Source organism: Phacochoerus africanus, chromosome 1 (genome assembly GCF_016906955.1).
Source record: "Phacochoerus africanus isolate WHEZ1 chromosome 1, ROS_Pafr_v1, whole genome shotgun sequence".
Taxonomy (NCBI): domain Eukaryota; kingdom Metazoa; phylum Chordata; class Mammalia; order Artiodactyla; family Suidae; genus Phacochoerus; species Phacochoerus africanus.
The window spans coordinates 214,977,473-214,988,710 of NC_062544.1; the positions used below are offsets into that span (position 1 = coordinate 214,977,473).

General features: G+C 40.2%; 1 protein-coding gene across 1 annotated transcript in view; it reads left to right on the plus strand.

The window, feature by feature from the left end:
- The window catches only part of LMLN (leishmanolysin like peptidase), a 56,906-nt gene extending 47,121 nt beyond the window's left edge, over positions 1–9,785 (plus strand). Inside the window, exons 16-17 of the mRNA XM_047790365.1 lie at positions 3,183–3,393; positions 8,301–9,785. Of these exons, the coding sequence (XP_047646321.1) occupies positions 3,183–3,393; positions 8,301–8,401 (312 nt within the window). The 3' untranslated portion in view covers positions 8,402–9,785. The remainder of the gene's footprint in view (positions 1–3,182; positions 3,394–8,300) is intronic.
- Positions 9,786–11,238: the final 1,453 nt, after the last annotated feature.

Here is an 11,238-nt window from a genome sequence, read left to right on the forward strand (position 1 = left end):
CAACTCGGGATCTGAACCGCATCTGCAACCTACACCACAGCTCATGGCAATGCTGGATCCTTAACCCACTGCACAAGGCTCGGGATCGTCCCACATCCTCATGGCTACCAGTTGGGTTTGTTACCACTGAGCCATGATGGGAAATCTCATACTTCAATTTATTTATTGTAAACATTAATTCGGATACTTGTGTTTTGTCAAAATATTATCATTTCTTTTCTTTTTTGCTTTTTAGGTCTGCAAGTGTGGCATATGGAAGTTCTCAGGCTAAAGATCAAATTGGAGCTACAGCTGCCGGCCTGTGCCACAGCCACAGCAATGCCAAGTCTTAGCCTTGTCTGCGACCTACACCACAGCTCACAGGGCAATGCCAGATCCTTAACCCATTGAGCAAGGCCAGGGATTGAACCCACATCCTCATGGATACTAGTCGGGTTCATTACCGCTGAGCTACAACAGGAACTCCAAAATATTATCATTTCTTTGAGAGAAATCGCCTTTCTCCATTTGTTTAAAAATACATATAGTTTGCTCTATATCAGCAAGTTTTATAATAATTTTGCTTCTGGGCATATAGCCTAAGGAAATAATACAAAATATGTGATTTCATTCTTAAACTACCTTGTAATGGAAAAAAAACTATATTTTATAAAATCTGAGGGAAGCATGAATTAATAAATCAACTACTGATTAATAATAGATTTTTTTGTCATTTGAAATTAGAAGCCCACAGGGGGCAAACTGTTTTCTTTTTTTAAAAAAATGTTTTAAAGTATAGTTGATTTACAATATTGTGCCAATTTCTGCTGTATAGCAAAGTGATATTTACTCTTTTTTTTTCGGCCACACCTGCATATGGAAGTTCCCAGGCCGGGGATCTAACTTGAGCCACAGCAGTAACAATGCCAAACCTTTAACTCACTGAACCACCAGGGAATTCCATTTTCTTGTTAGATAGTGAGCTTAATTTTCACTTTTCACTATATGTAAAAATGCTTTTATAAGTATATTTGCATGATTTAACTTTTTGAAATAATTTCACGTAAGTGAGAATATGAGGTTAAAGGGGATAAAACTGGAACACTGTGAACTACAGTAGGAGGATGATCCTTTCAATTATTTTAATATTTCCTCAACACCACCACAAAGGGATTGTGTAGATTTGTAATACCGTTTACAAGGAATGAATATACTTGGCTTCCCTGTAGTGTCTAGTGCTGTCAATTATTTGTTTATTTCTTTATCGGCCCTGCCCATGGCATGCTGAAGTTCCTGGGCCAGGGATCGAACTCACCATGGCAGCAAGCCCAGCCACAGCAGTGACAATACCTTAACCCACTGCACCACCAGGGGAACTCCTGCTGATGTACTCTTGATTTGTTCCTTTACTGGTCATGTTAGCTTGTTGGTGTCTGCCAGCCCTCTCCACTGTAAATTGACTGTTTTTCTCTTTTAATTCCCCTTTTAATTAGTAAGTATTGGGGGCGGTTACTATATCAACAATTTATTTCTTAGTATACTTTCATTTTATTAATTTATGTATTTAAATCCATATTGATTCATGAGTTCTATCTTATTCATTAGGTATTATCATTACTGTTTTTTTGTTCGTTTTGTGGGGCTTTTTTTGCTTTTTTAGGGCTGCACCCCCGGCACATGGAGGTTCCCAGGCTAGGGGTCTAATTGGAGCCACAGCTTCCGGCCTAATCCACAGCCACACAGCAACGCCAGATCCGAGCAACATCTTCGACCTACCCCACAGCTCATGGCAGCATTGGATCCTTAACCCACTGAGCCAGGCCAGGGATCAAACCTGCAACCTCATTGTTCCTAATTGGATTCATTTCTGCTGTGCCACGACGGGAACGCCTATCATTATTTATTTTGATATTCAAGTTGCTCCAGATTTAGCCAGAGGGAGCCCTTTCCTGTGTCCTTTTGGCCTGCCCCATCTTTGTAAATATTTCCTTGTCTTCTAGCACAAGATATTCTGGGCTCATCTTCACTTTCTTTGCCCTAACCCTGGAATCAGTCGTTTCTCCAAAGAGCTCTTGTTTATTTTGGTGGAGTGTGGTATTTAAAGACTAAAGTCTGGGTGCTAGATGTATTGTTCATTGCTACTGGAATATAGTTGCTCCCCAGGCCTTTCTAGGGAACAGAACTAGGAAATATATGGGTGTGTATAATTTTACATATACTCTTATGTATAACCATGAGTTTGCACAGTATCTATTCTAGTCCAACACCAAAGAACTCATTTTAGTTTTCTCCCCAAATTTGTGACTCCTCTTTCCAACAGTGAGAAATCTGGCCCTCATTGACCTTAATGTCCTTACTTCTTTGATCTGTCCATATGCCTTCCATCTCCTTTCACTTCATGTAGTTACCTCGTCACCACCTTGGACTCCGACATAGCCCTTCAAGTCACATCTCTCCCTCACTGTGATCTAAACCCTGTGTACATCTTTAGAATATAAATGCTCTTTCTTCCATGAAACTTTCTAATCTTCATTTTTCTTATTTCTATCATTTATTGACTCTTAATCATGAAACAGTCCAACACTGTCAGTTTTGAGGGGAAAATTTTTATATCCCATCCTTCTTTTTTTTTTTTTTTTGTCTTTTGTCTTTTAGGGACAGATTAGGAACCATGAGTTTGTGGGTTCCATCCCTGGCCTTGCTCAGTGGGTAAAGGATCCGGCATTGCCATGAGCTGTGGTGTAGGTTGCAGATGAGGCTCAGAGCCCACGTTGCTGTGGCTATGGAATAGGCCGGGCTACAGCTCCAATTAGACCCCTAGCCTGGGAATCTCCATGTGCCAAGGATGCGGCCCTAAAAATAAAAATAAAATAAAATAAAATAAAAATAAAGATGTTACCATTTGTATAAAATCACTGTGACCATTTTCATCTCTGAGTGAAGGATCTGGTCTAGAGAAAAAGAATAAATAACCTTTACTATGTCATTTCTGTGTCAAATGCTTTCTTTTTTTTTTTAACAGTTAACATACATTATTTTTATATCTTAAAACTAAGAAAAATTATAAGTTTAGTGACTTGTAAAAAGAGCGACATGATTAGTGGCTCTTTGATGCTTTGATTTAAGCTGAAATATAAGTGGATTCAGGAATCTTCAGAAATGTTATTATTGATCTGATATTTTTTTTTTTTTTCTTTTTAAAGGTTTCTTGTTCTCCACAAGGTCTGAAGGTTTGGGTTCAGGATACTTCATATTTGTGTAGTCGGGCCGGGCAGGTCCTCCCCGTGAGTATTCAGATGAACGGCTGGATTCACGATGGAAACCTGCTCTGCCCATCATGTTGGGACTTCTGCGAGCTCTGTCCTCCAGAAACAGATCCTCCAGCTATTAACTTAACCCGAGCTCTACCCCTGGGTGAGTAATCTCTGGTGAAGAAGGGAGGGACTTTTCTTATAAGATGCTGAAAATCCCCCTCAAGGAATCTCTAAAACAGGTTGAGCATCTTCTCTTCTAACTGCAGCTTTATGGGAACATCTCCTTCCCACCGTTGTTAGAAACACTTGATACCTCTCTTCACTAAGAGTCAGGGCAGGGAAGCTTTCACATAGGAAGCTTTCTATGTGGAAAAACCTCTGACTTGCACCAGAAAAATTCACTGAAGGTTAAAATAGTTAAAGTGTCAATGTTTCTTTTGAAATTAAAAGTAAAAATTCTGTTCACTGAATACAAAAAAATACATATTTTAGTTATAACTAGGTGAGGTGAAAGAGAGGGAAAGACTCTGGAAAAGGTGTCCAAAGGAGGGATTGACACGCTCACAAAGAAGAGAAATGTGGAAGAAGACACTCACAGAGTGAGATAGAAGGACAAACTGGCAATGACAGTGGTTCTCATTAAGGGATATTTACTCATTCTCTGAGACTCCAGAGAGTAGAATTGAGACCACTGAATTGAAGTTGTAGGGAGACAGATTCCAGTGAAATCCTTTAGAATCAGGACAAGAATAAGAAGAGTGGATTTCCCTTTAACGAAGGTGTGCAAACTGAGATTGATGACCCGTTTATTTCTTTTGGCTATACCTGTGGCATGTCTAAGTTCCCAGGCCAGGGATCAAACCCACAGTAGCACCCCGAGCCACTGCAGTGACAGCACTGGATCCTTAACCTGCTGTGCCACAAGGGAACTCCGATGACCCCTTTCTAAGAGTTATAAACACAGAATTCATGAACTCTCAATGAAAGCTTTGACCTATGACCTGTGATATTTTAAGTAAATGACCTGTGAGATTTTGTGACAATTTGATCAGATAGATGTTCTGTATTCCTTAAGATAATTTCCATTAGTGAATATGAAAGATTTATTTCTAAATTCTTTCTGATCTCTTCAGATTGTAGAGATTGTTTTTGTTTCCATTTATTGAATGCTAGACCCTTTGCTGAGTGCTTTATGTCCCTATCATTGTACTGAATCATTACAAAACCCAAGGCGTAGGAATTACCATTTTATACATGAGAAAACTAAGGTATAAAGAGTGTAAGTGATATATTCACTGTCACAGCTAATAATGAAGTTCAGATCAAAACCCAAATCTTACTGTATTGTCTCCAATTCATTTTGAAACACCCTCTTTATATCTTTTCTTTTTTCTTTTTTCTTTTTTTTTCTGTCTTTTTAGGGCCACACTGGCAGCATGTGGAAGTTCCCAGGCTAAGGGTTGAATTGGAGCTGCAGCTGCCAGCCTACCCCGCAGCAACAGCAATACCAGATCCGAGCCACATCTGCGACCTACACCATAGCTTGTGGCAAAGCGAGATCCTTAACCCACTAAGTGAAGCCAGGGATCAAACCTGTTGTCCTCATGGATACTAGTCGGGTTCATTACCACTGAGCCACAGTGGGAACTCCTGTATCTTTTCTTTTTAAAGAGTGCAATCCTAGGAATTCCCATGGTGGCTTAGCAGGTTAAGAATGTGACATAGTGTCCGTGAAGATGCCGGTTTGACCCCTGGCCTCACTCAGTGAGTTAAGTATCTGGTGTTGCCAGGAGTTGAGGCATAGGTCACAGATTCAGCTGGGATTCCAAGTTGGTATGGTTGTGGTGTAGGCTGGCAGCGACACCTCCAATTCAACTCCTAATCCAGGAACTTCCATATGCCATAGGTACAGCAGTAAAAAAAACAAAATTAAAGAGTATGATCACAGAAAGTGCCATGTTTTTGATGGACAGCGAATGCTCAAGGGCTACCATTAATGTTTGTTTTAATAGCTTGTTAAATTTCAGTACAGGTAGTAGATAAACAACAGGTAGTTCTTATAGTCCCTTTGGACCAATTTGAGGATCAGGAGATAAAGGCAAGACCATTCTACCTGATTCTCCAGGCCAGAGCTTATGTGACAGAACTTTTTTGGGGTGATTGAAACAGTCTATAATGTGCACTGTTCCATACAGTAGTCATTAGCCACATGTGACTGTTAAATAATGTGTGAGATGTGGCTAGTGAGACTGAGGAACTAAACATTTTTATTTCATTTTGGTTAGTTTAAATGGCACATATAGCTAGTGGCTGCCATATTGGACAGAGCAGCTCTAGGTCTAGAGAGACTCAAACTTAAGCATGTGTCAGGGAATTCCCATTGTAGCTCAGTGGGTTAATAACCTGACTAGTATCCATGATAATGCGGGTTTGATCCTGACCTAAGGATCTGGTGTTGCCAAAATCTGCAGCATAGGTTGCCATTGTGGCTCAGATCTGGTGCCACTGTATCTGTGATGTAGGCCAGCAGCTTCAGTTCCAATTCAACCCCTGGCCTGGGCATCTCCATATGCCACAGGCACAGACCTAAAAAGGAAAAGAAAAAGGCAGGGAGAAGCATGCATCGAAGCCATGTTAAACCACAGATTGCTAGGACTCACCTCCAGAGTTTCTAATTCAGAAGATCTGGGTTGGAGAATTTGCATTTTGAACAAGTTCCCAGGTGATGCCGATGTGATTGATCCAAGTACTACACTTTCAGAAGGATTGGAAAGTGGGATTTTTCTAAGATTTAACGAATGCCAGCTGGGGCATTATAGGGGGAGGATATAAGTTCCCCATGGTTTACCTAGACCACATACAGTGACATAATTTTTAAAAATACTTATTCCACACTGTATAGTGCTCAGAAGAACAAGCTCCAGTGCCTTGATGTTATCATTCTGTTCAATCTATAACTGAAGACCAGTACTTTTTTTTGTACCTTTTAAGTAAAAAGTAAATCAGACTTGAAGCTTGGTTCTTTTTATGGGGGGGGGTAATATTGGTTTTTTATGGTCAGAATATTAGAAATGATAGCTCATCCTAAAATAAAGTTAGGTTGACCTGGTCTCTTGACTGCTAAAAAATGTTTTCCATTCTAAGAATTGTTTTGAGGAAATAGTTTTAGCTGTGCAAACAACTTCTGGATAAATTAAGATATACTCCTAGTGCCAAAAGCAGAGTCGTCTTCTATTTCCAAATGAAGCCTGGGGTGATACAGATAAATGGGTAGAGATCTGGGAACATTTGCCTGAGACAGTCAGTGTACCTTTTGTCCATGTATGATTATTGATAGCATTGTCTTGTGTTAAAATAAAGAGAACAATTTATTTGATCAAAGTAAATTTTAGGAGTTCCCGTCGTGGCTCAGCAGAAATGAATCTGACTAGTATCCATGGGGACGCAGGTTCGATTCCTGGCCTCGTTCAGTGGGTTAAGGATCTGGCATTGCTATGGCTGTGGTGTAGGCCAGTGGCTACAATTCCAGTTTGACCCCTAGCCTGGGAACCTCCATATGCCATGGGTGCTGCCCTAAAAAGACCAAAATAAATAAATAAATAAATGTTATTTCACACAGGCAGTCTCTACTTTCAGGAGTCCAAAGAACTCTAAAATAAGAGGAAAGGCTGCAAGTAGGAAACAAGAAGTACTCAGCTTAGATGAATGGGCTGGTTTTAAGTGTCTAATCATATTTAGAAAGATCAAGGAACAAGGAAATAAGTGTAGGGCCCAGAGCTGGCTTGGCAGTTGTAGATTGGTTGACTGATACGTTGTATTCTGGTCAAGTGGAGTGTTTACACAAACATGAAAGTTCTCTAAGTTTCAGTTTGCTCACATGCCACCATGAGCAGGAGCCGCTCCATCTTGAGACAAGAAATTTATTTCAGCCCTTACCTTACACTGTCCTAATATGGTCACCTTACTTAAAAGAGACAAGGAAGAACAGAAGAAAGTCCTGCATCCCATGTCAGAATAGTAAAAAAAAAAAAAAAAAAAAATTTCATTTACTTTCCTGTGTAACATCTTTAGTTTTGCCAAGATAACTACCCAGAGATACTTCTGTCTTTTTTTGAGTGCTTTTTTTTATGGCCACACTCACGGCATGTGAAAGTTCCTGAGCCAGGGATTGAATCCTAGCTGAAGCTGCAAGCTACACCTCAAAGACAGCAATGCTGGATCCTTTAACCCACTGCACCAGCTGGGGATTGAACCCATGCCTCTGCAGTGACCTGAGCTGATATGGTTGGATTCTGTTTTTGTTTGTTTTGTTTTGTTTTTTATGGTCATACCCACAGCATATAGAAGTTCCCAGGCTAGGGGTTGAATCAGAACTCTAGCTGCCGGCCTATGTCACAGCCACAGCAATGCCAGATCCAAGCCGTGTCGGCAACCTACATCACAGCTCATGGCAATGCCAGATCTTTAACCCACTGAGCAAGGCCAGGGATCGAACCCACAACCTCGTGGTTCCTAGTTAGATTCGTTTCTGTTGCACCACGACGGAAACTCTAGATTCCTTTTTTTTCTTCTTTTTATGGCCACTCCTGTGGTATGTGGAAGTTCCTGGGTTAGGGGTTGAATTGGAGCTGCAGCTACAGGCCTATACCACAGCTACAGCAACACCAGATCTGAGCTGCATCTGCAACCTATACTATAGCTTGTGGCAACACCGGATCCTTAACCCACTGAGTGAGTCCAGGAATCAAACTGGCATCCTCATGGCTATTAGTTGCATTCTTAACCAGCTGTGCCACAGAGGGAACTCCTTAGATGCCTTTTTCGAACCTTAATATGGTAGGTACATCTTCTTTTCTTCTGCATAAATATTTTGATCTTTTTCCATAAATATAAAAAAAGACTTTGTGTAGCTAGGTTTCAGGAAGTCACTCCTAATTCTGCTCTCCAAGGTCATCCTTTTTTTACTTTTCAGTAATGACCTTTATTCATCTGTCTATATTTTAGTTGGTATAATTTATTCCAAAAATGTCTATAAAAAGTCATTTTTTTGTTTGTTTTCAACCCTAGATCTCTGTTCCCGTTCCTCTAGCCTGGTGGTCACCCTCTGGCTTCTGTTAGGCAATCTCTTTCCTCTCCTGGCTGGATTTCTTCTGTGTGTGTGGCATTAGGAATGGAAGAGTGAATTCTCAAGACATTCCTTTGTGTCATGTTCCTCTGAACAAAGCACAGAATCTGGGCAAGTGGCAGCCGATGCAGGTGGCAGAAGTGGCATTCCTGACTTTGGCTGGGATGTGTTGACCACAATCAGATCTTGAAGCAGAGCTTCACAGCAGTCACTCCTCATTGGCGACCCACAGCCTCAGAGTTTGGCGAAGAGAACAAATTCCACATCACCAAGTCTCTTTATTTTCCAGGATAGATCACCTTGAAGTTTTCCTTTGAAAATGGGATCATTGGTGAAACTTTCAGTAATGACATACCTCAGCATTTTCATTAACCTAAAACAATGGGAAAGTTCATCACTGCTGCAATAATTTAAAGAACAGCTAATCATTGCAAGATTATAAGTTGTGGACCCTGTCCTCAAAAGTATAAGTTGTCCTTTGATTTACAGAAAAGTAATTTGAGTTGCAGTTCCTGCATCACTCACTGTTTTACCTATTATGAATTTAATGACTGTATATGGTACAACTGAATCATTGTTCTAAAATTTTTTAAATTTGGTTTTTAAAATTATGTTTTGCTAAATCTTAATGATAACCATGCTAGCCTTTTTCAAACCAGCACTCTGGCAGTTTCCTGCCAAATCATTATGTGTTGGTGGCTCTCTTTTAGCTGTATCTGTGCTCATTGCTCTTCAGAGATCCTCTTCCATTTGTATTCTCCATTAGTTTAATAATGACTTGAAAAACTGGGAGGCAGAAAGAGAAAAATGTTCTGCCGCATGAAAACATAAGTCAAGACAAAATGATCTGAATTGCTTACTGATAGCAAAGTATAGGTTTAGTGTGGGGCCTATCCAGTAGAGTCCACTTTACCACACAATGTATGGCTTAGTCCACAGAAGTCAAAAGATTGTCTTTGCGTTAAAAGGAGGTAATGTCCTTTACCTCTTGCATTTGATGCTCTGTCACCACATAGATTCTGTCCCCAGAAACAGCTCCCCTCTGGTACCAGAGCTGACCAACCCCACTTAGTAATCCCAGTTTGAAATTCTTTGATGATGAATGATGAGAAGTTTTTCTCTCTAAAGCTAGCAAAGTCCTATGGCATTATAAACACAACCCTTGGACAGGCATGCATTCATTTATTCATTGTCTGGCCCTTTAATTTAGTGTATAGCCATTAAGCTCTCAATTTAAGAAATTGTGCTAAGTGAACCAGAAGCTTAATTACTAAGGAGTAATTCCAGCTGACTGGCACTGGACCCAAACAGCAACCCCAGCATAAAGGAGAAGTCACCTTTTTTTTAATGCATAAATTTGAAATACTTATTTGCATACAGGGTGTTTTTGTTTGTTTGTTTTTTGTTTTTTCTAGGGCCGCACTTGCGGCATATGAAGGTTCCCAGGCTAGGGGTCTAATAGGAGCTGTAGCCGCCAGCCTACACCAGAGCCACAGCAACACAGGATCCAAGTCGTGTCTGTGACCTACACCACAGCTCACGGCCATGCCGGATCCTTAACCCACTGAGCGAGGCCAGGGATCGAAAGCGCAACCTTATGGTTCCTAGTGAGATTCGTTAATCACTGAGCCATGCCAGGAACTCCATTGCATACAGTTTTAAATTGGAGGTGTTTGTCATTGTGAAAAGCTGGGGGTCTCTAGCATAGCCAGCCTCAGCTGAAGAGAAGCTGGTAGCAATGGTGTTTCTGCCTATGTTCCACATACTTTAAATCATGCAAAGTCAGAGAAAAGTGTAGAGTATATTTTTAAAGGAGGTTATAAAAATCTAAACTTATATACCTATTGTCATTATGAATCATCCTACAAAGGTGTATAAAGAATTTCACCAAAAACACTATGAATTAATAATATATTTGAGATTCACAGTGATAGGTTTGATTATATTTTGACTGTTGTGCAGTAATGCCATTTAGGTAGTATTGTTTCCGAGCATGGTGCTTTTTATACTTGAAATATATTTTTGCTTTATTTTTATTGATATAATTATATTTGCACTACTGACTTTCTGAAGAAAATATTATAGATGACATTTTTTCTATATATATTTGTTAAGCTTGGAATCTGGTAGCCCAGTGTTTTCTCTGCACAAATGTAGAACCTGATAAAGTATGAAGTTAAGAAATCTTGAGTTTTCGAGGGTAACTAACCTGGCTGGTGTCTTCCTTCCTCTTCAACAAGTCTTGAAAGTGGTTGCTTATCACTGATTCTGCATAGTATACTCATTGGAGATTTAGAAGGCCACTGAACCTGTAAGAAATTTGAAGAGGCGTGGCTTAGTCACATAGAATATGATACCGTTCTAAAACAATATTCTAAAAACAAAGACTTTTGGAGTTCCCTGGTGGCTCAGCATGTTAAAGATCTGACATTGTTACTGCTGTGGCTTGGGTCACTGCTGTGGCAAGGGTTCAGTCCCTGGCCAGGGAACTTCTGCATGCCCCAGGCATGGCCAAAAAAATAGTAATAATTCAAAAAATAAAGATTTTTAAAATCTGAAATTTCAGTGCAGAATTAGCAGGCTAGAATTCAGTATGAACTGAAGACTTGGAAATGACCTATGTCGGTATCCTTTGCAGGTAATGCCCTTTATGTTCACAAAACTGGTTTACTGAGGAAGAGACTGAGCAGAGACTGCAGCCGTAGTGGGAGTGGGCTGGGGCAGGAAAGGAGAGTGCGAAGAACCCATGTGAGGAGAGTAGACAGAAGTCCCTTCCTGACTCAGAAAGGGTCAAGTGCTTCTAAAAACTGACTACCTCAGTCTTCAGTTCAGACTTAGGTTCATTTTGATAGTATTAAGGTCCCAATGTCAAAATTAATC